This window comes from Culex quinquefasciatus, chromosome 3 (assembly GCF_015732765.1).
Source record: "Culex quinquefasciatus strain JHB chromosome 3, VPISU_Cqui_1.0_pri_paternal, whole genome shotgun sequence".
NCBI lineage: Eukaryota > Metazoa > Arthropoda > Insecta > Diptera > Culicidae > Culex > Culex quinquefasciatus.
Window position 1 is genome coordinate 164,523,679 of NC_051863.1, and position 24,927 is coordinate 164,548,605.

Here is a 24,927-nt window from a genome sequence, read left to right on the forward strand (position 1 = left end):
AAAGTGACAAACTGTCACTTTTTACACGGGACTCACACATACTATCAAACCAAATGTTTGGTAGTAAGTGTGAGCTCTGTGTAACGTGGAAAAAGTTTCACGCAAATTGAAGAGGAGTCGTGGCAACTGCTGTGCGATCTAGCGGAGAATTACCCTATAATAAAATTATTCTATTTGTTTTCACAATGTTGACTGATCGAAAACGTGACAATATTCAATTTGCATGGGCCTATTTAAAACCACATCGAATTGTGATAACCTCACATTGCTGCAACTCGCCCAGAGATGAAGTTCCCATTTGTTGTAGTTTGCCTTGCATTACCGATCGCTTTGTGCTTTGGATTTGTAGAAATAAGTGAGTTATATAAATTTTACAATTTATCAAATTAAATATTCAACGAATGTCAATTGCAGAAAACTGCACCGGTGAAAATGAAATTTCGCGTGTAAATTCATCAATTTGCCAACCCACGTGTCCGTTGCTTCCGCTGAAGTTAAGACCCCGAATCCAGTGCATCGAAATTAATAGACCCAGATGTGTTTGCGAGGATGGATTTATCAGGAATAGGGAGGATAATCGGTGCATACCGTTGGAGGACTGTCCTAGTGCAAATATTTGAAATTTGTCCAAAAATGTCATCGTGAAATGAAACAAAAATAATTTTCATTTACAACTTTATTGAGTAATTTTTAGGTTCGTTTCCTTCTTCGTCACAAAAAGCTCGTTCTACCATAATAATTATTTATAACAGAATTTACTGCTTGTTTTTGTTTTTGTTCACTGTGGCCAAAATCTCTTTCGCTCGTCGTAATTCGTGTTCGCAGTTTTAAACGAAAAATTTCAGCCCACGTTTATGTGCGCGCGTGCCTAGTGACAGGGGAAGCTAAACAAGCGTCTCTTTTAAACCTAAATTGCGTGTATTTTATTTCGAAAAACCATCAAATAACAACAAGATAATGCTGCCCTCATTTTCAGTGTTTAACGAAGTTTGACTAGAACATTCACTCGAGTGTGGCACCTGAGTTTACCCACCTAATTTTGAAAAAAAGTGTGGCAAATCAAGTGCACTAAAATGTTTCGAATTTAAAATGTAACAGAAAATAAACTAAAAATGGAGTTTACATGTACTTTTGAGTAGCTTTATTTATGCGATATAGAAATAAATTATTTGCTTCAACAGAGTTGCATTAAATAAATGTATGTACATATTGTGTGTGTGTGTGTGTGTGCTAATAATTTGTTATGTGTGCTACAAAAAATATATAATAAATTTCTCTTTTTTCTCGATAACATAAGTCCTGTGTGTAGCTTGAGATATAACAGTATCGTAACAAACAGTGTTTTTTCTTCTTCTTTTCAGTAAAAGCGTTTCTTTTAAAATCCGAAAAAATGTGTTTTATGATAAATACAATTTTTAAACTAACTTTCTCTTCATTCCACCTCACTTAAGTCCTAACACGGTAAAGAGATGACGCGATTGATGATTCCTTGCTGGGCTCTAATGGTGCGCTGAGTTTATTTTTTTTCAAACTGGAGATTACACCACCTAATAGTCGGTCTCCGACAGCACGTGGTACATTAAACGTCTGAAAGATCCACTCTGGTGGATCTTCTCGTTCGATTCTCCCATCGAGTTGAAGTGCTGAGCGTACTCGGGCTGGGGAGCTGGGTGGTTGGCGTTCGGCTTCTGTGAACAAAAAACACAAATTATGCATTAGTCCTTTGTGTTAAGGTCTATTTTTAAACTAATAACTTTAGAATATTTTTTATTTATACATTTGTAAAACCTGTTAGAATTTTAAAATTCCCTTCAACAAATCAAAAAAGGATAAATTCATTTGAGTTGCTTTTGAAATATTTGTTTTGATTTTATAAGTCCAGAAAATATTGGTTGCCACAAAAAAAAAAAAAAAACAAAATATGTTAAAATAATTAATTTTTTGACATAAGCAATCGCTTCAATAGTTTCTTAGATATTAGCATACGTAATTCATGAATACAGCCCAGACACGATTATCCGAAGGCCTTGGCAAAATTTCACTTCGGATAGTCAAAACTTCGGATAATGAAATCACGAAAATTTTGTTTTTCGTTGTCTTATTTTTGATTGTTGAGCTTCAGTTTTTAAATTCAAGGTGGCGGCTAAAATAGCGGTTATGAAATATTATAAAAAAAACATTTTATATTTTTATACGCAATCAACCATTCAAATTTGCCTGAAATGAGGCCGCAGAACTCAAATTTGATGTATAAAGTAGGAAAAGAAAAAAAAATCAAAAAAGTTCGTGATTCGATTATCCGAAGTCCTATACAAACCATCGGATAATCGAACTTTGGATAATCAAGGCTTCGGATAATCGAATCTGGACTGTATTTTAGTATTTTACAAAAAAAAACTCTGTGAAGTGGAAAAGCATACGAAATTTCGCTTCGTATATGATAAGGTAATAAGGGATTGCAAATCATTAAAATTTGAGTATTTTCGAAAAATACGGAATTTTAGTGAAAATTTTAATTCAAAAAAAAAAAAAAAAACTCAAAAAGTGAAAAAGCATACAAAATTCAATTTGTGTATTTTTGAAAAAAAAAAAACCGTATTTTGTAAAAAAATAAGTATTTAATATAAAAACTAACTAAATCCACCTATGTGGTTGATGCCTTCCTCACTTTTTATCAACAATGGGTAACATTGGACACAAATTTCAGCTATTTTTTTTAGATCAAGAAAAATAAGTACACAGATAATAATTCGGGACAGGGTTGCCACATCTTCAATGTTATGGACTCGTTGGAAAGGTCTCTTGATTACCTAACCAACGATGGGTCGGATGATGGATCCGGACATAGTTTACATACATTTAAGTGAGATCCGGCTTCAAAATTGTACATAAATATCACCTAAGTGGTCATAACTCGAGACAGGGTTGCCAGTTCTTCAATGTTTTGGACTCTATGGAAAGGCCTTTCAATTGCCTAACCAACGATGGGTTGTATGATGGATCCGGCATAGTTTACATACATTTAAGTGAGATCCGGCTTCAAAATTGTGCATAAATATCACTTAAGTGGTCATAACTCGAGACAGGGTTGCCAGATCTTCAATGTTTTGGACTCATCGGAAAGGCCTTTCAATTGCCTAACCAACGATTGGTCGGATGAATGATCCGAACATAGTTTACATACAGTTAAGTGAGATCCGGCTTCAAAATTGTACATAAATATCACTTAAGTGGTCATAACTCGAGACAGGGCTGCCAGATCTTTAATGTTTTGTACTCATTGGAAAGGCCTTTCAATGACCTAACCAACGATTGGTCGGATGAATGATCCGAACATAGTTTACATACAGTTAAGTGAGATCCGGCTTCAAAAAAGTACATAAATATCACTTAAGTGGTCATAACTCGAGACAGGGCTGCCAGATCTTTAATGTTTTGTACTCATTGGAAAGGCTTTTCAATGACCTAACCAACGATTGGTCGGATGAATGATCCGAACATAGTTTACATACAGTTAAGTGAGATCCGGCTTCAAAAAAGTACATAAATATCACTTAAGTGGTCATAACTCGAGACAGGGTTGCCAGTTCTTCAATGTTTTGGACTCTATGGAAAGGCCTTTCAATTGCCTAACCAACGATGGGTTGTATGATGGATCTGAACATAGTTTACATACATTTAAGTGAGATCCGGCTTCAAAATTGTGCATAAATATCACTTAAGTGGTCATAACTCGAGACAGGGTTGCCAGATCTTCAATGTTTTGGACTCATCGGGAAGGCCTTTTAATTGCCTAACCAACGATTGGTCGGATGAATGATCCGAACATAGTTTACATACAATTAAGTGAGATCCGGCTTCAAAAAAGTACATAAATATCACTTAAGTGGTCATAACTCGAGACAGGGTTGCCAGATCTTTAATGTTTTGTACTCATTGGAAAGGCCTTTCAATTACCTAACCAACGATGGGTCGGATGATGGATCCGGACATCGTTTACATGCATATAATTGAGATCCGGATATTTGTGAAAACACATTTTTATACATAACTTTTGAACTACTTATCGAAACTTCAAACAATTCAATAGCGATGTATGGGACCCTAAACCAAGTCGAATGCAACTGGTTCGATCAAAATCGGTTCAGCCAGAAAACTGAGAAAACTCAGTGAGAATTTTGGTCACATACATACATACACACACACATACACACACACACATACACACACACATACACACACACATACACACACACACATACACACACACAGACATTTGTTCAGTTTTCGATTCTGAGTCGATATGTATACATGAAGGTGGGTCTAGGAGCTTTTAATAAAAAGTTCATTTTCAGAGCAGGATTATAGCCTTACCTCAGTGAGGAAGGCAAAAACTCAAATGAAGTGAAATAACATACAAAAATTCGCTTCGTTTGATACCCAAATTGCATGTTTGGAAAATTTTAGTATTATAGAAAAAATACGGTATTTCGTGAACAATGTTGAGTATTTATACTTTGAAACTTACAACCTTTCAAGCATTGATAATTTAACACGATTTGGTTAAATTGAGAAGATTTTAAAAAGATTAAAAAAATGAGTTATCGTCCATTATCGGTGATAAGATTATCGTCGAGAGAATCATTTGAATAACGATAACGCTATCGTTAGATGATAATTTTATCGATTAACAACCTTCAAGAAACCCTATATGTTTACATTTTTTTTTGTAATTGTCTGCTTTACATTTTTGTTGAATATAGTTACACTCTAAAAAATAACTTTGCAAAGTTACAAAACACACCAGATTTAAAAATGAAAATCTTTGTTCTAAATGAAAAACTGACCCTTCTGGGTTATTGTAGATTCGAAAATTAGATTTAATTTTTCTTTAAAATTTAATTACTGAAAATTGTTTAAATTGTGTAGATTTCAAAACTATTTTTGTATTTTTTTTTCGAGGAATAATACGTTTTATTTGCTAAATTCTGATTACGCCATCACATCGGGAGATCAATTTTACATAAAAGTCCCTTAGACACTAAATGTTCATATCATCACCATTTCGGGCTACAAATAATTCCAAAACACGTATTTTTTAAATATTCCAAAAAAGAGTTCACGTGGTTTATGGATGGCCCCAATTGTTATTCATCATGTGTTTTTCAGACGAAGTAACATAAAAAATAACAAATATTGTTTATATATTTCGGATTGCCTAATGTCTAAAAAGTCTATTTTTTTTAGATCATCCTGTAACGTCACCTCTTTCCAACCAGTTGACCCAGGTCCGAATCCCGCCGAACCGATTTTTCCGAAGATTTTTTTTCTCCTTTCCCCCAACCAACTCACCTTTCCTGGTACCAAACGGTTCGGGGCGAAGGTCCGCTGCTGGATGGGCGTGGACACCTCCTGCAGTCCCTCGCCGGCTCCCTCCTGCAGCGCACGGTAGGTGTCGCTCTTGCTCGGATCAAACACGACGGTCTTCTTGTAGCTGTTTTTTTTTGTTTGTTTGTTGGATGACGTTCAACGGCGGCAGGAAGTGTGTTTATAGAGATTTTTTTGGGCGAATGGTGGATATTAGGAGGAGTTTAACAAATTTAAAGTGTTTTGACAAGACAAATAGATGATGATGGGGGAAAACACACGCAAGGTTCAGGAATGAACAAGAAAGAGAAAATAAAAGAACATGTGAACAAAGAAATCATGTTTGAGACGTAAAATTGTTTGGGAAAATATTGGGCTGTCAGAGAACGTCACACACAAACATTTTTAGTAAAACTTGTTAATGGAATTTCGAATGGTTAGTAAAGAACATCCGTTGTTCTTTGAGTTTTAGAGCTTATATAACCTTTAGAAAATGAATTCAGGACCCAACCCGTTAAGGGTTGGGATTTCTTCTATATTTTAGTTTTTTTTAATATTGAGCTTAGAAATAGTCAACAATTATGTATAGAATCACATTTTTTGATTATTTTACAAATTCGAATTTTATAATTTATGAAATATGGTTAAAAACAACAAAAAAATTTACTCTAAACATTACTTCCAACTCACATAAACTAAATAATTTCTGTTCAAAAATCAGTCCATAGGAAACTAGAAATTTATTTCCTAAATTTAAGCTAGCTATAGTTTGATATGTATTGGTTTCGTCTCCTCGCAGTGAATTCATCTTTGTGTTGGTAACTTTTTGGTCCAGTGAATCTGTGTGCGTACGGTTGTTACTGGGAGGGCATCAGAGCACGGTTACAAAAACTAGAGCTAACAAACACAGTAGTAGAAGAAGAAAGCATTAATCATTAGTCGAAGCGTGAGAGAGTGAGAGAGGTGTTCAAGTGTCTGATTCTGTATGCGAGAGAGTGTGTTGAGCGAGTCGGGATGAGTTCCGTTGCGAGCGCGCTCGCCGCCCGGCCTTCTTTGTTATTGGTATTAGTAGCGATGCTGCTGGTAGTGGCCTGGTAGTGGTGGAATCGGTGGCGGACTGAGCGTCGGCTGTCTCGCCGGATGAGTGGCGCCGCCTTGGTGCGGCATCGGCGATGAGTGCCCAGAGGAGGATGAGTGAAGCGATGACGATGACGCGTACGACGATGGGAAGGGGTATTTGTGCTTGAGCTTGTTTTCCTGATCTTGCCGCCGTTGCTCCTCCAGGATTTTTTGTTTTTGTTGCAGGAAAGAAAGATCAATGAAAATTCTAATATTAACGGTGCAGCAATGGTCGGTTTGCGGTGGGACGCTGTTGTCATATTTTTTTGTTGATTTTTTTTTGGGTGAGTTTATAAATTTTTGTTTTAAATTTTGTTTATACCATTGACAACGATTCACAACATTGAAAGCCTGTTTTCGATTGCCGGAAATTTTGGAAAAAATGTGTGTGCATGTATTTTTGCGTGTATGAATAGGATTTAGCCTTGTGCGATTTTGTACATTCCGTCTGTATGTGTACTGATCGAAATTTGATAAAGAGATGAACAAGGGTGGGGAAAATGTCTCCTCTCACAACAAACGGTAGAGTATTCGTTTTTTTTTGTTTTCTTGTGGTCGTGTATCGTTTTGCGCATTGCGTTTTTGCAAAGTTAGGATTTTTTAAACCAAAAAAAGCATATTTTCACATGTGCCAGCCAGACAGAGTGACAACGACATCAACGAATGGCCAATGTTAGGGAAAGTTAAGAAAGAACTCAGCTGACAGCACGAATCTACGAATTGCGACTAATTGGGATTTGCGATGCTTTTTTGTTTGTTTGAAAAGAAAAACAATGGTGATAAGGATTGGTTGCGTTACCCTTCGATTTTGGTGGGCCGATGGCGGTTTGTGAATCCGTTTGATCTGATTGTGTGCATACAAAAATTTATAAATTTTTGGATGAGTTTGGTAGGTTGGTTGCAAATACGTTTTTAAATATTTCTACTATCAAAAACAGTCAGTTGAAAGTTGATCGAGAGTCCTAAAATTTGAGATAACGAAAGTGACGTTTCACCTGTAAATGTATTGGTGCGATATCGCGCGCAAGAGAAGACAGAAACTCAGTCTCTCAAGAAATTCTTTCTCGGTGAGCGCTAACAGGAACTCTTTGATGAATATTTCTGACTGTAAAAGAAGCTCATTTTCATTGTAGTTTCCTTAATAATTTATTTTTTTATAGGTTTTGGACGATTCGGTCAAAACATGGAAAAATAAAGATTTTTCATAGAAAGAGCCAAAGAATCTGTCAAAAATTGATGGCATCTTATGTTTTGACATGGTTAGCTTAATTTCTCTCGAAAAATGTTAAAAGTAGGCTGATCAAGTCGTATGCGAAAAAGAAAGCATTCAATCGCTGTCCGATTTGAGATTTCTCATGAACCGCTCGCAAGTGAGGGAGAGAATTCGTAGTACTTTCCTCTCCTCGTTCGCATTTTCGTTCGTACTCTCGCCGCGAGCGCTCGTGGGCAATTCTGGCTCACGAGCTAGTCCGTTCGCGAGCGCGGAGAGCACGGGCAATTGGCGAGTTGCTCTCGGAACTCACGTCGAGAACTCGAGAGAGAGAGAGAGAGAGAGAGAGAGAGAGAGAGAGAGATGTTTTCCCAGGGAGAGCGCGAGAATACCAACACTGGGGATGGCACAATCAACAGTGAGTGGGCGATGAGTGAGAATTATGGTGATAACCATGACGTTTGGTTTTCATCTACTGACATCACTCTTGATTTTTCAGAAATTCAGTAATGACAACTGATTTAAGGAGTTTACTTCGATCAACTTTCGCTGCTTGTCAGTTTCCAATTGGGTAAAAATAAAATTTCAAAACGATTCACTTACGGTACGGCCTGGGACTGTGGAAGCTGCTGCTGATGCTGGGTCTGTCTCACGGTGTTCTCGATGTTACCGTCCGAGTACAGTCCGATCGGCGAGTTGAACTGCTTGTGAACCAGCTGGAAAGGGCGTCGAAATTTCAAATTATGCTTGTGTTTTTTTTTAGAGAGTGTCGAGTTTTGTTCTAAAATTTTACAGAGTGATAAAATGTGGAAAAAATGCATCAAGGAATTCACAGCAACAGTAAACAATGAATTTAAAGAAAACAAAACAGAAAACACAACGAAAGAAAGTAAATTTTGTGTGTAGTAAGAGGAGTTTGTCCAAACACGAAGCTCAAATCCAAACTGTATTTGTAAAAAGGTATCCACAATTGTAATACGGTGGATCACAGAGTGTAGAGTTGTCATTTGAGTATAGTTTTGTATGGCAGAAAGTGTATTTTTGAAAGAAGAAGAAAACTATTCAAAAGTGTGAAAAAGTAAACAAAATTCAAGAATAAAAAAAACGCAAGTTTCAACCAGAAACTTGGACAACCTTCGGGCCGCTCGGTGGCTCCTCTCCAATGACACGATGGATAACGGTTTCGGCGACCTGTGCGGACACAATGGGATCGATTGTTTGTAAATTGGTCACATGTGGGGTTGGAGCAGGTCGAAAACGATCGAATGCAGCTTGCGGCAGCTGATTTCGATCATTTTCGACGGTTTTGTGTATTTTTTTTTCGTGTGGCTAGCGGCAGGGTAACTTCCCCTTAACCACCGTAGGGTGGTGCCGATTTTTACCTTCTGTCTCATCAGTGTGTCTGAGAAGTCATGTAGTGGTGGTGCACGCATGGCTGGATTTGGGTGGTGTCTGAGGTAGGATTCTGTCGGTAGAGCATCCATTTTCGATACCTTGGCTCCGGGAAGGACTAGCGGAGTGGTACGGTACGGCTGTAACGGGATTAAGTAGAAAAAAGGACACAAAACACAGAAAAAATAGTTAAGTTTGCACACATCTCTCTCGTATTTTTGTTCGAGTTGATCGAGGCACTTGTTCTGTTGGTGATGATGCGATGAAGTTCAACCTCTGATAGTTCAGCGAGTCGTTTAATCTTGTTCTGGAATGTTTTTTTTGCTTAAAAATAACCTCGAAAACAACGCTGCACAGATCATTGATAGGGATATCTCAAGAGGTAGCTGTGCGGATTTGTTCTTCTGCAAACAGACGCGCGATTTCTGTGTTTTAAATATCGTTTCGTTATGTAAATTATGTGCCAAAAATAGACGCGATGAGCGAGTGAAACCACTCGGAAGTCTGCGCGAAATGGTTCGAAATTTTTAAACTTCTTTTCAAACTTACAAATTTGTGCAATGTGAGGCAATCAGACGAGAACGCCCTAAAACTAGCGCAATCTGGTGAGCATTTTTCCAATTATGAAGGAATGTCAAAACAGCGCCACCCCTTTCTAGGTGAACCTTTGCGGAACTAATTTTACATTTAAATTGGCCGTTAATGCTCGAACGAGTCTACTTGTCCATGCCTCAAGAAATTATCACTTGGCAGCCTACTCCCGCAATGTACAAACAGAACGTGTCAAACTTAAAATAATATGTAGAACAAAACAAAACCGACACGGTGAAGGCCACGTGCCCGCAAGTAGTCACTTTATTTTAAAACCTTGGCGTGTAAACATACTGGTATGCGACGGAATCAGCCGGTTCGTCATAGATCTGTGCCAATGCCGTCATGTGACGAGACGGGACACTGTCCTCGGAACCGAGTGTGGTTGTTTTGAAAAGTGAAACGTGTTTTTCGCATAAATCTCGGAAAAACTAAACCAGGATATTTTTAATTCGGAGACATCAAGCCTTGACGAGGACGGATTTTGTTTATCGAAGGAAATTACGTCAATAAAATGAAGCATAGTGACGCATTGGGAAGCAACTTTTTTTGAAAATATGTTATGAGGACACCTTGTTTATCATCTGGGGAGAAGTTTTTTGTTCAAACAAATTGTTGTTCGCGCACTTGAAATAAAACAAGACCGTCTTTGTGAAATATCGTCGTTCACAAAAATTACTCCTAATTTAATACCTCTCCAAATCAAAATAAAGAAAACTCCATAAAAATAATAAAAATAAAAATAAAAAACTCCATGAAAAAACGACATTTACAAAATTTTACAAGCGTGAAAAAATAAATGAAATAAAACAATCAAAGTAAACAGTGCTTTTTCAAAGAGCAGTTTGGTGGTGTTTTCCAATCAATTTTCGGTTAAAAACGGTATGCGTTGGAAGAAGCTTGCTCCGCCAGTTCTGTACAGCGCAATGCTGTAATGTTTTAAATTTGTTTACTTTCAAAGCGGTTGGATAAATATTGGCAGCTGACTGTAAACAAAGTGCTTCTGTTACGTAAAGAGTAACACGCTGTTCGCTTTTATGCTAGGGTAAAACTCACTGCACATAATTGGTGTGTATTTAAAGTAATTCTAGTGAACCTTAAAAATCTTTTTGAAATTCTTAGAAACTTTATTGAAACTCCTTCACGCTTGACTCGGATTATTCCAACCATTTCGCGATTATCTTCAGCTCGAAATTTGCAGCGTCCAGAATTTTCCACCCATTTTTATAAACACAACCTACAATGAAGCAAAATGTTGTCCGAGCGTGCGCTCGCGGTCTTTTGAAAGGATTCGATGATTTATGGCGTTTGACGCGGCTGACGCAAAAGCCCATGATTTTCAGCTGGGTTAAAATAATCTGAAAACATTTTAATTGACCACCATTTGCGTGGGATGCCAGCGGCTTATATGCACCCCCGTATAAATACTTTAATGAGTCATTAGCCACGTTTCGGGGATTTTTTGTTAGGTGTACACCCCCTGTCGGTAGGACGGTCAACGGATATGGATGACTTTCCAAAGTTTGACAGGCAAAAAAAAAGAAGATGGACACGATCCGTCAAGTTATTGATGCCCAAAATGGGTGGAAGAGGGAGATTTGTTCGTGAAGTACCATGTGACTCCGTTTATATGATATTACATGAGTCTTAAAATTCCGTGAATTTAAGTTATTGTTTTTAAAAGTCAAGTATGTCAAAAGTATTTACTTACAAGAACACTCATTTTAGAAAATAAATCCTCAATTGAGGTTCACAATAACATATAAATCAAATATGACAAATATAACTTTTTTTTGAAGATCAGTTACTTATTCAAATGTTGCGAGCTTGAATTTTTTTTTCAGTGAAGACCCTATAATTTATATTTACTGATTTTCATAGCTCTCTTCTCTACAAGGTTAAGAAAAGAAGAGATTGCGATTTTTTTATTCATTAAAAAATAAATATCGTTCTTTAAACTTGAAATTTATTTGGAATGTTTTCAGAGATTGATATAAACCATGTTGAATTTTTATGAAAGAATTTGAAAAAGAAAATTACAACGGTAATTACACAGTAAAAATAATTTAACATTACATCTTTACAAAGGTGCTGCATAACGAAAAGATGCACGTCTTGTTTTATTTTGTTTATCATTATTCTAGTTAAATGTTCAAGGTTTTTATTACATTATAAAAGAAGTATTATATTCTTTACTATATTTTTTAAAACAATAACATTTATGTTTTTATTAGAAAATGTTTTTAAAGATTTTTATTCATTTATTTCATTGCTTAATCGTTTCAGTTTTAAACTTCTATATTTCAGTAACCTCAAATTGAGATTTATGGATGTAGTAATATTTTATTCATCCCTTAACCCTCTACTGCATAATTTTTTTTTTCGAAAATTTTTATTTTCAGGAGGTTCAGGAGGTCATTTTAAGCAACTTTTGTTTTCTTCAAAAAACTTTTCTTCTCTTGTTTTAAGTTTTTCTTGTTTTATTTTTAGTATTTTAATTTGCATTTATCTTGTTTAGTTTTTGGTAGTATTTGGCTTATTCTACCACCTAATATAATTACATTTTGCCTATCTAATTTTTTTTACGTTTTTACAGCCACTTTTTATTTTTTTTAATTTTTTTTCATATTTTCTGCTATAGATTGGCACCATCATCATTTAAATTTCAAAAAAAAAAAAAATGTAGAGGCATAGTCTTGGGAACTACAAAAATTACTGCATACTTCTTTTTACTGAAAATATAGGAAATGTTAGTAAAAAACACAGCCAAAGTTGCCCCCTAAAAAAATTACATTTTTAAAAACATTGGCAAAGTCACATAAAACAAGCAAAACTTCCAACCCTGAAATTGCAAAAGCACTGAAAAGATTAACTCTTAAAATTTTAAATAATATTAGGATTGGAAGTTTGACTTGTTTTACATGACTTTGCCAATGTTTTTAAAAATGTAATTTTTTTAGGGGTCAACTTTGGCTGTGTTTTTTACTTGCAAAAAAAAGTTGCTCAAAAAGACCTCTTGAACACAGGAAGAATAAAAAAAATCGAAAAAAATTGGGCAGCAGAGGGTTAACAATAACATTTATGTTTCTCTCAAAATATTTGAGTTAAGCCTTTTTAAAAAATAGGGAATTTTTATTTTTTACGAAAATCTAGCAATTTTTCTTCAAGAAACGTCAAAATTTAATGAAATTCTAACAGCATTTTACTTGATTGATTGAACATTTTCCTGTATTGTTTCCTTTTTTTGAATTTATTATAAATTTTGCATTTTTAAAAGTAGTGTAACTCACAATGAGAATACGAATTCTAAGGTTTAAATTTAAGACAATATCAGTACTGTTATCATGGAAATTTTTAGAATTCTTTTTTTCAATATTTTGAAAAGAAGATTTGAATTAAAAACACAACTCTATATTTCTGAAGTTGATGTCAGTAAACTCTTTAGTTTCGTCAAAGTATGATAGATTCGGGTTCCCTGAACAGGCTCCAACAGAAAATATTGAATTTTAGTGAGTAACCTGCCAATAAATAAAACTTGTAATTTTGTGTAAATTTTTTTAAGCATATTTTAGCTACCCTCATAGATACACGTGTGTGCACATAATTGCTTAAGATAATTCGATAGCATTTATTCCCGGAATTAACAATTTTATTTATTGGAAGGGATTTCATTAAAATTCAATTCTGTCGATTGCAGCGTGTTCAGGGAGCCCAAATCTATCATACCTTGACGAAATTGGAGCGTTTACTGACATCAACTTAAAAAATGTCAAGTTTTGAAATCAATGGTCAAAGCAAAGACTGAGCTCAAAGACATTGTTTTCCATTATATCATGTTACTTAAATATCAATCTTCATTTTTCAAGTCTCGGTATTTTTTCAAAAATATATGAAAAACTGTTTTGTTTTTAATGATGTTTAATTGCCACCTATAAATGTTTCAGTTGATTGAATTTAAAGAAAACCTTATTTATTTTTTTTATTATCAAAATTTTTTATATATTTTTTTTATATCCATTTTGAAATGATATTTAAGGTTTAAACCTAAAAATGTATTTTTTTTATTTTAGTCGCTGAGTAACTTTTAAAATACTTCTTTGAAATATTTTCCAAAAATATAGCATTGAATCGCAACTTTCAAAAAGATTTTTTTTATTATTGAAGTTTGGCTGGAGTTGAACGTTTTGAAATAGCAAACATGAGCCGGAAAATATTTGGTTAAGTTCTCAGATATTTAAAATAGCATTGTAAAATCGCAAAATACTATTTGGTTGTAGAACATAAATAATTAAAGGGGGCTAATACTTAATAATTCACAGAATATATTATTATAATAACTAGAGGTGGGCAAAACCGCTCTTTTTTAGGAGCCGCTCATTTTCGTTCGCTCTTAAAAAAGAGCCGCTCTTTGAACCGGCTCTTTCGCTCTTTTTTCAAAATTTAAATGAATACGTTTTTTTCAAGAATCGTGTGATTTTATAAGTTATTTCACATTGGACTTTTATAAATTTGGCCATACCAAATATTTTTTGAAGTTTATGTCCCTCAACTCTGGCCAAAGTCGCAAAAAAGATAATAGCAAGACATTTTAATGAAAAAAGAGTTTAAAAATGCATTTTGCACATCTCCATTAGTTTCTTTAGTTTTCAAAATATCGAAGTATTGATGAACGTTTTTTAAACCGAAATGCTTTTTAATTTGTTTTCAGTGGATAAGATTTCTATTTTCATTAAAATTTGAACGTTTTTTACTTTAATGAACTATCAGTTGCACACTGAAAAGTTTATTTAATTTTGTTTAGAAAATCGTATACTTTTGGGATTAATTTTTATAAGCATTGACATTTTTGAAATTGCATTTTCAATTCTCAAAAACAAATTTAATGTTACATTTTCGGAAATACAATAAATTATATTTATAACAAAAATCATGCCATATTGAAACGGTTCTTTCACAAAACCGGAGTTTAAAAAAGAACCGCGGTTCTTTTTTTGTGAGCCACGGTTCGTTCGCTCTTTTCAGTGAACCGGCTCTTTGAGCGGTTCGCTCTTTTTTTGCCCACTAATAATCACTGTAATTATTTTTGCTTTTAATTTCCATTAAAAAATTGATTCAACACAATGACTATCTAAAATTACTTTATTTATTTGTCGAAATAATACTGTTTGATATGTTCATCACAGTGCTTGATGATTTTATTTAATTATTTGGAACATTCAATTGGAGAATACTTGATATACATTTAGTTATTTAATTTGATTATTATTTTTGAACAATTTATACAAGAATGCTTTCTCTTTCAAATTTTCTGCTTGGGGACCATCCACAAACCACGTGGACACATTTTTGGAAATCTCAACCCCCCCCCCCCGCGTGGACGTGGGGGGGGGGGTATAGCGTGGACAAACGCTATTCCCCCCCCCCCCCTTAAGTGTCCACGTGGTTTATGGATGGTCCCTTCATTAAATCAATGATTGTTTAACCTTTTTGTTATTTTTTGATTGCAAAAATATTTACTGAGGAACTGTATTCTGAAATTCTGCAAAAGTTTCTGTAATAAACTCTTCATTTTAAACTCCAGCACCACGATCATCACCAACCCTCGATCACCTTCTGCAGCGGATATCCCTTACTTGGAAGGCAATTTGCGCTTCATCGTAATTCTCGTTCTTTTGGGCAAAGTGCACGAACGACGGCGATCGGTTCCGGTACTGGTACATGGTGGCCATTTCTTCCCTTCTGGGCACTCGCTACAGCGCTATTCCACAACCACAACTCACAATTTCGAAACAGTCCAAAAAAACTTCCAGCGACTTCCGTTCGCGATTTTTTCCACCAAGTTATTTCAGTCACTTTTCAGTATACTTTTCAACACTTTTTGGTCAGCTGGTTCCACTAACCGTTTCGCTGTGAATCCCGCGAGCAACTGGCCAACGGATCCGGATCGGGTGGTCAATCTGCGCGGTTGGTCAACCAAATAAGTTTGGGAGAATGTGTGTGTGTGTGTGCGTAACGGCTTACACAGTAGCAGTAACAGACGTTACTCCTTATTTTTACAAGAAAAAAAAAATGTTGAGGCAAAGCAAAAATCCCATAAAATGAGTAAGCCGTCGACGGGTGTGGAAAAAAAGGGAAAAATAAGCTGTTTGTTGTTGTGTACGTTCAACATTCACACACTCGCGCACGTCGGAAAAATGTAAAGATTTTCCGAAAAACCTTCTTTTCTCCCACAACTGGTTTTGTTTGTGTAAACACGGTCTGTACACCAGCAGCGAAGACCATTCCGAGTTTGCCTCGCGGGAAAGTGCTCAATAAACGTGGTTTTCGCGCGGTCAGGGTTACCAGCGAAAAGTCGTGGGTGGGGGTGAGAAAAAAGGGCGATAAATTTGGAAAATGTCGCGCAAAAAGGACGGAAAATTGGTCCTGTACGATGACGGGGGCGCGTAATTTATGAAGGGCAGAGTTGGTCGAGGTCGCGACGGAGAGACAAATTGGGTAGTTTGAGTTGGATTGAGATGGTCACTTCGGGTGGAAGTTCGCGAATGTTCGCGGTGGGAGGATTGTATTGGGGTTGATTGGTATGTTTGTGGAAAAATTTCAAGATTTTTTTTTGAACTCAAGTACGTTGTTGGGACGAGTGCTGGAGGAGTTATGGTAAGTGTTTCGGTTTCATTGAATACATCAAAATTTCATATGAATTATATTTGCAGATACGTGATTTTATCTTTGATAAGTATACTAAGTTTCTTTACTTTGAAAACTTTGTTATTCTCATATTACTTTTTTTGTCAAATCCGCGATAAATTATTCAAAATAGTTTCACCCATGAGATTTTTCAGTATTTTCAAGTCCTGTCCAACAATCGTACCCTATAATTTCTCCATTAAAAATGTATAAAGCGAATTTTTAGCAAGATTTTTGGCGTGATAGTTACTAAACACAGTCCAGACTTGATTATCCGAGGACCATGGAAAACACTCACTTCAGATAATCGCATCAGGATTTTTTTCTTTTTATTTTTTTGATTGTAGAGCTTAAGTATGCCCCGTTATCTACTCTAAACTGATATAGAATTTTTATGTTCAAGCTGGCGGCCAAAATGGCGGTTATTTAATACGGTCCAGACTCGATTATCCGAAGGCCTCTGATAAATATCACTACGGATAATCGAATCACGAAATTTTTGTTTCGTTGTCTTTTTGTTTATTGTTGAGCTTAAGTATGACTCCTAAGCTACGCTGAGAATTTTTAAATCTATGATGGTGGATAATCGAGGCTTCGGATAATTGAGTGTTGACTGTATTGAAAAAAGCATTCGGTAATTTAATAAGCAATCAACTATTCTAATGTGACTGTATTGCGGTCACAGAACACATACAAACCTTCGGATAATCGAGGCTTCGGATAATCAAGTCTGAGCTGTAGTAACCAAATTAATATCAAGTGATTTTTTTATTATGAATTTAGTTTTTGAACAAAATAGATGTAATGAAGAAATTTATAAAACTAATAAAAGTTAACAGAAAAGCAACTCTATAGTTTTTCTAAATCATTCAATATCCAGTAAAGTTGACTTATTTTTACAGAATCCCATCGCACAGTGTCGGAATGGCAGAATTAAGTGGAATAAATTGATAACTCTTTTATTTGACGTTCTAGCCAAATGGTGTCTTGGGAAGAGTTGTTGTACTTGATAAGGGCTATCCTTTAAAGTTGTTGACATACAGGGTGACGACCTTCCAGGGTGTCAACCAAAATTAACTTTGTTTGATGACGTTGTAGGGCTTTGGTGTCTTGGGCAAAATTGTAGAGAAGAAAATTTCATGAAAGTTTGTCAAAGGCGCCATATTTGTAGCTCTTAATCTTCTCGAGATATACGCCATTTTTTGCAAAAAAGCACTTTTTGGTGATTACTTAAAATGTTAGCCTTTGAACGGTCTACTATGTTTTGAAGAGTTGTTTCTGTCATAAAGTTACACATTCATAATTTAAGAATGTGTGTCATAATTTTAAGCATTAACAATGTATTTTATATAAAATTCGATCAATTTACCCTTCAATATATCGATAATTACCACGTTTTCAATAAGATTCCGCTTAAAAATTATAAAAAGATTCATTAAAAACCGCCAAATTCAAATTGAGTTATGTAAAAATAGACACCGATAGACACGGAGATATTTTCAGGAAATGTAGTTGGAAGTGTATACTTTCAGGTGCATTGTTCTGTTTTGCGCCATTTTGCAAACATAGCAACTTGAAAATAGGCTCAAAATCACTTAAAACTGGTTATAGGGGAATTTCTCGTATATTTGGCAGGTTAAACGCTCGCTTCTAACTCCATCCAATTTGCAAATTTTCACTATTTAAACAACTAATTCAGCAAAACATTTGATAGCAACTTGCATGCTCACTTCCTATTGAGCTGATAATCACTTGATTTTAGTTGAAAACGCTTTTTTAGAGCTGTAATTTAATGTCAAAGTGTTGATATGGCAACATTAGAGGCACGCTGGAATTAAATGCTGTTCCCCTAACTCCTCAATAAAGGCTCAACACATTTTGCTGTCTTGGGCAAAGATGTGAAACTTTATGACATAAACAACTCTTCAGAACATAGTAGGCCGCTAAAATGCTAACATTTTGAGTTATCACCAAAAAAGCGCTTTTTCGGGCCATTTTTGCAAAAATGGCATATATCTCGAGTTGATCAAGAGCTTCAAATTTGACGCCTTCGACAAACTTTCATGAAATTTTCTCCTCTACAACTTTGCCGAAGACACCAAAGCCCTACAATGTCATCCAACAAAGTTAGTTTTTGATTGACACCCTGGAAGGTCGTCACCCTGTATGTCAACAACTTTAAAAGATAGCCCTTATCAAGTACAACAACTCTTCGGAAGACACTATTTGGCAAGGACGTCAAATAAAAGAGTTATCAATTGTTTGAGATGTTGCTGCAGATTTATTTTTCAAGTTTGAATTGATAAATCGAGCGTTCTATTTTACAAAAAGTTTCGTGGACAAGAAGTTTGTACTTAAAAATCACTGAAAAAAGTGTCTTAGGAAAAATCTAGAAAAATGAAAGGGGTCGTGCCTACCAACCGTCACGAGATATCGGTTAAATGGACCTCGGGTTCGGGATTAGGAACCAACATTACACATTAGAGCAAAGTTTCTCGGAAATCGAAGAGGGGTCGGGGCCAGTGCTGAGTAAGTTGGTGGAGAATGATCCTTTTGTCAAATAAAAATTCGAATAAAATGCGAAAATATACTGATCGTAATAAAGAAGTATACACAGTACCTCAAGAAGCAGTTTTCAACCAAAATCGAATCTTCAAAATGCTTTGGAAAGAAACATTCTGATTAAAAAAAATTGGGTTTGATCCCCAAAATTCGAATTCAATCCTAAACGTTGTTAAAAAAAAAACCGAAAAAACTTCGTGCATTGTCACCTGGGTGATGAATAGAGGAAATTCGTAACGTGATTTTCGAATGATCCCACTTTGTTTACATCTACAAAGTAGGAGGCTGTTCAAGCACAAGCATGACTTTTTTCTTACTGATAAATTGGCTGTTTTATAATCAGTAGTAGTGTTTTATTTTGTCTAGTTTTCGACATTTTTTTCTGGAAAATTGTGTGTGTTTGCAAGTTTCAATCGGTTAGAAGTGGTTTTTCATTTTTTACGGGTGACGCAGAACTGCGGCGAGAGTGTCATTCTGCAATGTAGCAGATAAATTCCCTGGCTGATTTTGGAATCCTGCAGCTCTTCCTGATCCAGCAAACAGACATCGCTAATTCTAGTGAAGCTGATCCAACAAACAGAGAAGATTTTCACTAAACCAGCAAATCAAACGGAACCAAACGATAAAGACAGCTTCTGGATGGATACAACCGCATCGACTCCATAAACAACATCCATTAATAATTTAAAAAAGGACAATCTCGCCTTCAACTTTCTTAAGATTGCTCGACTTTAACTTTTGGTCCTCAAAAGCCACATATTTTTCTTTCTTGCTAAAAAAAAACAAGTTTAAATGATTGATAATAATACTCCCTACTTTTGGCGAACAGTAAATTGGTTCCACTTTGACAGTTCAAAATTGAGGCCGTTTTGCGAACCAGTATTCAGCACCCAGGTTGTCACTTTTCATATGAAAGAAGTTTCAACATTGTCGTGCTATCTTGACACACCCTGAAAATTGCTGTACGTGCGACAAAGGGCAAAGGGGATTTCAGTGCAAAACGCGTTTGACACACGTACATGCCCGACTACCGGAAACATTTGTTAATACATCTCGGGACTACGTCAACCAAATTTAACCAATCAAAATGTGTTTTTTATTGTTTACATTGGGTGCTCTATTTGTTGGTAATTTAAGGTCATACATTAAAACGTGTTTTTCTCGGAACGTCTAAAGGCGACGTGCGACAAGATAGCACGACAGTGTCGACTTGAAATTTATGACGAATGAGCAAGTTGGAAAAAAATATTGGATTTTTTTTGAATATTAGAGTATTTATTTAGAATTCAAAAAAATATTTTAAAAGCTACAAAATAATCTACAGAATAGCTAAAAAATAGAAGATTCTTAGAGGGAAGGAATTATGACTAATACACTCTTCACTCATCGCTCAATCCTCAACTAACGATAATCTGCACTTGAATTGACCCAATCATTTTTCCTCAGATTTTCCTTTAATCCATATGTGCAATTGCAGCAATCCATCTGCCCACCGACGCAAATCCTTTGCGCGCCAATCTGGCAAAAGTTACAAATAGCCCCCGAACTTGACTGTCCAGACGCCCCCGCCGCAGCCCGTGGTGCGCGACTTTTGACTGGCGGGCAGTTGGCCAAATCAGCGCAAATGGCGCAAAATAAATATGAAAAAAAGTCTTCTTTTGCATAACATTCATAACACTTGTTTATTCGACTGACTGACTCTCGCTCGGTCACATTTTTTTTCTTTTTTGAAATTGGTTTTTGTTTATTTGGGTTTTTCCAACTTGGTTTCGTCTTTTAAGTTTTACTGAAGGAGGAGAATCGTTCTATATTTCGAAATTTGTGTCATTTTGTCAATCTTGCCATTTTCTCCAGCTTCTCTAGAGTGTGCAAAATTGCCTGCAATTTTTCAACAAACTGACGGCGCCCCGCTCGAAATTGTGACCCCATTTATCATTAGAGTATATGTTACCTAAAGTGGCGGCAACTAAATTTAGTTTCGCTCCCCTTGGGTTGAAAAGCGGTGACATCTCTCCGGTGTAGCGTATGCCATAAAGATATAAATTCGCGGTCGAATGTGGGGCTAAAATTATACGCGACATGTCGTGTGTGAGAGGTAGCTTATGGATGTTATTTGGGGGATGTTTTTTTTCTGGTTCTTCGGAAACTAGACAACTCTGGTAACTTCGGTCAAGCATCCGTTGTCGTGTGTTCGTTGAATGACCGGTCGGTGTGCGGTCGCACGCGATAACAGGATGACGGAGTTTGGTCGAGTTTTGAGAAATGGGAGCTGATTTTTTGAAAAGTAAACATTCCAACTTCGTTTTGGTTACTTTTCAAGCCCAAATGATAATAAATCGGAAGAAATCGGACGAAAATTTTTAATCTCAGTTGTACTTTTTTGAACACGATGAATTTACAATATTTAGAGGTAAAATTACACATTTTTTCTTCCTTTTAGGATGAACCCATTCCATGATTTGTTATTGTGTAATAGTTTTAACAACGTATTTGTTTGTCAAACAGATGTTTCTTTATTGAACAGCCTCGAATGTTTTCCCTAACTTATGTGGCAATCAATTTTCTCGTTTCTACCTCCCCATCCCTAGTCTATCGAATCTTATTTACTCACAATAATGATAGTGAAAACTAAAGCAAAACAAAACGCTCGATTTAAAAGGGCGACCTTCACAAATTCTTAATTTTAGAGTTCAAAGCAAAAAAATAAAAATGCAAACGTGCTTCCTCGCTTCACCACATGTGTTTGAGGCTGAATTTCAACCGTGACAAAATAAAGGGAAAATTCTACAATCACGGTACAGCACGTTTTAACAAAAAAAAAAACGCTGCAATTTGTCCCTCTCAATTTTCCTCCCTGCGCGAAAAGTACTGCACTGCAACGTGTGGGCCACGGGCCAACACCTTTCGGTTTTCAAAATTCCCTTGAATCCCCGGTGACCGTGTACCAAGGGCATCGTCGTCAGAGTCCCGAGGCGAAATGTTTAGTCGTCGCGATTTAAAATAGAACTCACCGCGCGCATCCAACACGGCCATGGGAACCACTCCTCGATACCCCCCGCAAGAAGCAGAGGGCCATGCGATGAAAATTTGAATGAAACGAAATAAAATTTATTAGAAGGTGAGATGGGTCATCGCCGTGAGGATTCAAGTTCAATCGAAGCGGAATGGTCTTGAGGTGAGTTGGGCGGCCATGAACTGTAAGTTGTTTTTTGCTAGGTTTTATTTGTCAAAGTTTTCAACTTTTGCTTGAAGAGTTTTGTTTGTTTTGATAATTATTTTATTTTTTCTTCTTTTTTAAGTAATAATATTTAAAAAAAACTCGTTAATATTTTGATGTTGAATTAGCTTTCGGTGTTGCGAAGACCAGAAGGTAATCCAGGTGGTGCTAATTTAAATGTCCAAATGAAGCCAAATATTTATCTTTTTTTTTTATCAATTTTGCATTCAAAAATTTCATTTCAAAACGAATAGTTTAAACGAAAGTAAAATTTTACAAAGTTTTATTTTTATTTATTTTTTCGTTTTTTTAATTCTAGACATTTTTTGATTAGGTCCTATAAACAAATGTAAACATTGAGTGTATCCTTTTCACACCTTATGTCAATACCTATCGAAGTAAGAGAGATACACTCAATATTTACATTCGTTTATAGGACCTAATAAAAAAAAGTCTAGGATTGTTGATATGTTTTCTAGGGCAATGTAGTAACATTTCAATAGGGCGAATCTGCATTTGTAAACAAACAGCCTTTCCCTTTTGCTCAAGTGACAGTTCACGTTAAGTAAGAGAGGGATGTTTACAATGCAGATTCGCCCTATTGAACTGCTACTACGGATATATTAAACATCGCTGAACATTTTTTAATTGTGCCAAAAAAAATTTTTTTCTAGCTTTTTCTCATTTTTTTCAAAAAAACACGGAATTTTTCTGAAATGTGTTCTAATCTCGATGATTTTGCTTCACAATGCACAGTGGTCCAGATCGCGAAATTGAGTGAAAAATTGATTTTCCGAAAAATGATGAAGTTTTTGAGCTTTGGTGTCTTCAGAAAATTTTTTGCAAAAGAAAAGGGACAACTTTTTGTTTGGTTGAAAATTAGGGTGATTCACTATTAGGGTGATTTTAAAAATCTAACTGTTGCCTTCCTCACCTCAATGAGGAAAGGCTATAAAATCACTCGAAAAACGAACTTCTTTGCCCTTCTAGACCCACCTTCATGCATACATATTAGGATGTAACAAAACCACACTTTTTTGCGGGCATTTCAGGGGATGATCCCCTAGGTGTACTGAGTCAGAATCCCAAATATGAGCACGATTGGTTGCGACAGGACCTGGCGCTCCGGCTTTAAAGTTTAAATGGGATTTAACCCGTAAAATCGGTGCGTTTTGGTTTTTGCCATTTTTGAGGCCTTCAACGATTTTTGGATTTTTCAAAAACCTCATGAGCTTATAGTTTAAGTTTCCGGGCACAACTTTGCCGAAGACTGTGATGAGATTTGTTAATTAGTACTGCTTGTACAATGATTTGAAAATAAAAAAAACTTTTTGCCATTAATTTGTTTGATTTGTATTGGCAACACTTTCATTGAACGCACGCATCCTGAGCCAGGCGTCGTAACTATAGCAGCGAGAAAACATCCAGCGTACAACGGCCAAAGTTTGACACATGGAAAGAAAATGCTGTGCTTATGTTTTCGATGGTGCCGGAGGATTTGATCACCGGTGCTGCTCTTTTAATCTGTCGTAGATTCCGGTATTCTATTTGGCAGTAAATCGCAGGATTTAGTTCTAAGCCCACCTGGTCCTGTCTCCGTGTGGATCTTTTTCGTCGCGACCAATTGTGGTGCTGGGGGACATATTAGCGAACCTTTGCTCGAACATAGTGCAATTGGTGTCTAATGAATTCGCAAAATATCTAGCCAGAGAAGTCTGCTGTATGAAAATAGTGTTTACTAATGTTGTCAATGCAATACATTAATTTGTTTATGACCGATTTTATTGCCAAATTGCCATAACTCTTTGATTGATTACAAAGCGAGTGAAAACTCTCACTAAAATGCGTGTCTCTCGAAATATCTTCCGGAATACGGAATATTCAAAATGCACACAACATCCGTGCGTAATAAAGCGCTTTCAAGACAGCCGCGTTAGTTGGCACTCGAGCAAGGCTTAGAATCGGTTCTGCCTGGGCATCCAACTGCACCCTGAGAGTCAACCGGAGAGCTTCTTCCAGTTCCATAAGAACTTTCGTTCTCAATAATCACAACAACAAAAACAACAACACGACGCTGGACAAATACATGCCGACGCATCGCGACGCACCGTAGCATGCGTTGCATAGTTTGCCGAAAGCGCGCATCAAAAGCGAGTGTTGCCAGAACATGTTTTACGTTATCAGAAAAACAAGAGAAAAGATTTTGTAAATTCTGTACCATTTTTCTGAGCGGTCAAATCTCTTCGCCGTCTTCGGCAAAGTTGTACCCTGGAACACAAACTATAAGCTCATGAGGTTTTTGAAAAATCCAAAAATCGTTAAAGGACTTAAAAAGGGCAAAAACCAAAACGCACCGATTTTACGGGTTAAATCCCATTTAAACTTTGAAGCCGGAGCGCCAGGTCCTGTCGCAACCAATCGAGCTCATATTTGGGATTAAGACTCAGTACACCTAGGGGATCATCCCCTGAAATGCCCTCAAAAAAGTTTGGTTTTGTTACATCCTAATACATATTGACTCAGAATCAAATTCTGAGCAAATGTCTGTGCGGGTGGTTGGATGTTGATCAAAATAATTGCACTTGATTATCTAGGGACTGGCTGAACCGATTTTGTCCGTTTTGGAATCATTCGATCCGTCTTGGGGTCTCCTAAGTCACTATTTATAAATGGTGATGTTTATTTAAGTACTTCAAAAGTTATGCTAAAAAACGATTTTGACTAAAGTCCGAAAAATTGTAAAAAGGGTGATTTTTGTAAGGAACCCTGTCATATTATACATTTT

The 24,927-nt window shown here is 36.1% G+C and overlaps 1 protein-coding gene across 8 annotated transcripts in view; it reads right to left on the bottom strand.

Moving 5' to 3' along the window:
* Positions 1-661: 661 nt before the first annotated feature.
* Positions 662-24,927, bottom strand: part of LOC6048137 (PDZ and LIM domain protein 3) — a 69,667-nt gene continuing 45,401 nt past the window's right edge. For 4 of the 8 annotated variants that reach the window (XM_038260237.1, XM_038260238.1, XM_038260236.1 and 1 more), the window contains 6 exons: positions 9,079-9,228; positions 8,831-8,887; positions 8,300-8,412; positions 7,286-7,330; positions 5,353-5,494; positions 662-1,688 (listed from right to left, as the gene is read on the bottom strand). In XM_038260237.1, the coding sequence (XP_038116165.1) occupies positions 1,548-1,688; positions 5,353-5,494; positions 7,286-7,330; positions 8,300-8,412; positions 8,831-8,887; positions 9,079-9,228 (648 nt within the window). In that variant the 3' untranslated portion in view covers positions 662-1,547. Of the gene's footprint in view, positions 1,689-5,352; positions 5,495-6,270; positions 6,695-7,285; positions 7,331-8,299; positions 8,413-8,830; positions 8,888-9,078; positions 9,229-24,927 lie in introns of those variants that run through there. The other 4 variants (XM_038260240.1, XM_038260239.1, XM_038260242.1 and 1 more) reach the window with 4 other exon arrangements.